At 32.7% G+C, this 3,521-nt stretch overlaps 1 protein-coding gene across 1 annotated transcript in view; it reads left to right on the top strand.

The window, feature by feature from the left end:
• LOC105448099 overlaps positions 1-3,521 on the top strand; it is an 11,680-nt gene continuing 8,159 nt past the window's right edge. Inside the window, exons 1-4 of the mRNA XM_011686459.1 lie at positions 1-334; positions 1,131-1,630; positions 1,839-2,165; positions 2,549-2,581. Of these exons, the coding sequence (XP_011684761.1) occupies positions 172-334; positions 1,131-1,630; positions 1,839-2,165; positions 2,549-2,581 (1,023 nt within the window). The 5' untranslated portion in view covers positions 1-171. The remainder of the gene's footprint in view (positions 335-1,130; positions 1,631-1,838; positions 2,166-2,548; positions 2,582-3,521) is intronic.

Here is a 3,521-nt window from a genome sequence, read left to right as displayed (position 1 = left end):
TGCTGCCTTTAGTAGGACTTCGGAATTAGGATACTAATTTCGTCGTGCTCTTCATAATTTCTCGCTACGAATTAATCATTAATTATTTTGTTACAAGTGCCTAATTGGACGATTTTTATCTTTTTAATCAATTTTATTCGAGTAATCGTTTTCAAACCTGCGCTTTGCGGAATGAAGTATACGATAGCGCGATCGATCGCGATGCTTTTCCTCGTGTTGGACACCAAGCCGCTGTCGGAGGGAATAGGCATCAACAATTACTCCCGACTGATTAACGACATTCACAGATATTATCGTACGTCGTGTATTATTTTTGTGCGGTCTGGCAATTGCGGTAAGTACCGGAAACATTTTCCGGCTATCGTTTCTCATACTGCATTTCCGGCTATTTGACGAAAAAGAAAGTTTCCGCGAACAGTCAAGCTATTATTAAACAACAATTTCGTGTGCAAATTATTTCAGTTTTATTATGTTATATAACGCTAAAATAGCAAAGTTAAATTATAATTAAATAATTATCAATAATACGTTATAACTCAATCTCATTTAATTAAAAAATAAATAATTACGCGCTTTTAAGGGTTTACATATCAAAAAAAGTTTTATAACAGATAGCAATTAATTATTTTTTACTTCAGAGATATGTGTGTACGTTTAGTTTCTTTAAATTTTAATGTTGTTGCCAAATAAATAAGTTAAAAAATTCGCGTCAGTTTAAATACTTTTTTTCTTTATTTCATTGTTGTGGATGCAAAAACAAAAAATTAAAAATTCATCGACTTGATAATATTCCATGCTGCGACATGTTCACTTTTGAATCCGTCAACATTTATCATATATTCACACAAGTAATCCCTTAAAAGAGGTTCCTTGCTCTTTACAGAAACAGCAAAAATATGTTCCACGGGATTTTTTCCCTGTAAAAAGATTCATCTGTATAAATATATTATTTCTTTTTAGTCGTAACTTAGAACTTTATAATTAGACTCTATCCTGGGAAAAATATATAACTAATTATATTAATATATAATTATAGAAAAATTAAATATCTTCATTTCACGATCTAGAGAATATATCTGATGCTGACATTAAATGACATGTAATATCATCGTTAAATGCGAATATCACAGATTTGCATACGACGACGTTGGTGCACATGTGGTCCCGCGAATTTTCACGACAGCAAGTCATGACCATGACGACAACTTTCTCGGATCTGACGAGCAACTACAATGAGTACCAGGAAAATGTCACACGACCCTTGTTCGTCGTTCTCTTTGACACCAGGGAGACTATGGACGAGTTCGCCAAAACCACGAGGGCCATAAAGCCCATTTCCTTCCCTATCTGGTTCGTCGTGTTCCTTCAACGTCCTGGGAATTCTCTTGAGGAGCACTGTTGGTATCCTACCGATAACATATTTAATGTGGACGTCCGCACCGAGATGCTGGTCCTGTGCTATGATCGTCCGACCCTGGTCGAGTGGTACGCCATACGCGATAATCGCACCAGAACGTTCGATCTGGCCACGTGGTCACCCGATAATGGTCTGATCTTGAAGACACAAAAGAACCTCTACGCCAGGAGGAGCGACATGTTTGGCGAAGTTGTACGTGTGGTGTTAGTGGAAGTAAGTTTTCATTTTTCGCGAACTTTGTCGTGCGCCGCACTAACGGTTGCGATTAGTGATGTCGTGAGCGACGACCCTTTCTCGTAGAAAGTAGTCACCTTGAAAGAAAATCGAAATTGATATTAGAATTTGCCATGGAATCGATATTAGAATTTAATGATGGTCTTGTAGATTAGAGTGACTTGATAATTCTGTTGATACATCGCAGAACTCGCCTCTAGTGTCGCTGGAGAACGGTACGCTCGGCGGGTTTTTGGGTCTGGTGCTGACAGAGCTCACTAAAGCTATGAACTTCTCGGTGGAGATTCTGGATCCAGTGGAGGGATTCGGTGGCTGGAGCCATCAGCAGAAGATATGGACAGGTGCGATCGGCCAGTTGGTGATCAATAAAGCCGACATCGGCGTTTCCGCATTCACGATGACGACTCGCAGACGGAACGTCATCGACTTTACAATGCCACTGGTACGCTCACGATACCGCCTCTATTTTAAAGAACCTGAACAGGCCACTGTGCAATGGAACTTATATTTACAGGTAATATATTATGTTTACATATGTTATGTTAATAATGTATATTATTGTTAATTAATAGAAAAAAATTGCCGATACTAAAATCTAAAGAGGTATCCATTTATTTCTCAGAAATTAATGCATTTTATTAATACTGATAAAGACATGATCAGTTTAGACAATTAAAGAGATAAAAATAATTCATAGTTTGTGTGACTTGTTTTTATATAAAATTAGGTGAAAACAAAAATTCTACAAATGTGAAAATAACGCTCTTACAATTTGTTTTTGCAAATTGTTTCGTTTATATATTATTATAGATACTTTATTGTTAATATTAGATTTTTCAACATATCTTTATTTTTTTAAAACTATTTTATTTATATTTCTCTTTCTTATTTTTGCAGACTTTGGACTCATTTTGTCAGATGCTCATTTTTGTTTATCTTACAAAAATGTTAAATATTGTAAAATTCCAAAAAATATTATAAAAAGCTGGCACATTATCTGATAGAAAACTATCTAGTTTATATTTATCAAAGTTTTATTTTTAACTTTTCTTTAAAAAATATAATTTGAAAACAAAAGTATGACAGTATCGGTGATCTTTTCTTATATATATTAGTTACCCATTTTATTATTTTCCTATATATTAGTTACTCATATTAATTATATTTACAATTATAAAACGACGAAAGATTTACAAAGCAAAGTTTTTATATTTATTTTCTGTTAAGAAAATAAATATTATATCTTATCTATAACAAAATCTTTAATTTCAAAAAAATTAAAAACTAAATTATTTAAGTTTATTTATGTTCTATCTTTCTCATAAAAAGAAAAATAGTACTAAAATAATTTATATTGATAAAGATTTGCGATAACAAAGTCTAGTAAATAAAGTCTAGTAAATTATTTATTGACCACCCATAAATCTTACAGGCATTCAGCTTTGATATTTGGATAGCATTAGTAATGATAATAATAGTCACTTCTATTCTGTTGACTATTATGAAGAAGTCAAAAAATAGATACTTCTCGATGAACTTAATGTCCGATAACTATATTAAGGTGTGGGGAATTTATTGTCAGCAAAGTCTGTCAGGTAATATTTGTTATAAAGATATTTAATATTTTATTTACACAATATTTTCATATTGTTTGTGGTGATGTTTTACGCAATTAGTGCGTCAATATGTCAATATATTTGGCGCCCGACTAGAACACACATACATATATATATACACACACTCACATATATATATACACTGTTAAATCTAGTGTCAAATTTAACCTTAATTAAGTCGCCACTGCTCCTACTTAATAAATAGTTATTTTTAACTAAAACAGTGGGGTTAAATAATTTAAAACAGTTCAAAT

This window comes from Wasmannia auropunctata, unplaced genomic scaffold (genome assembly GCF_000956235.1).
Source record: "Wasmannia auropunctata unplaced genomic scaffold, wasmannia.A_1.0 LD336090.1, whole genome shotgun sequence".
Classification (NCBI taxonomy): domain Eukaryota; kingdom Metazoa; phylum Arthropoda; class Insecta; order Hymenoptera; family Formicidae; genus Wasmannia; species Wasmannia auropunctata.
The sequence above is the reverse complement of the archived record's forward strand: the minus strand, read 5'-3'. Positions and strand labels throughout refer to the sequence as shown.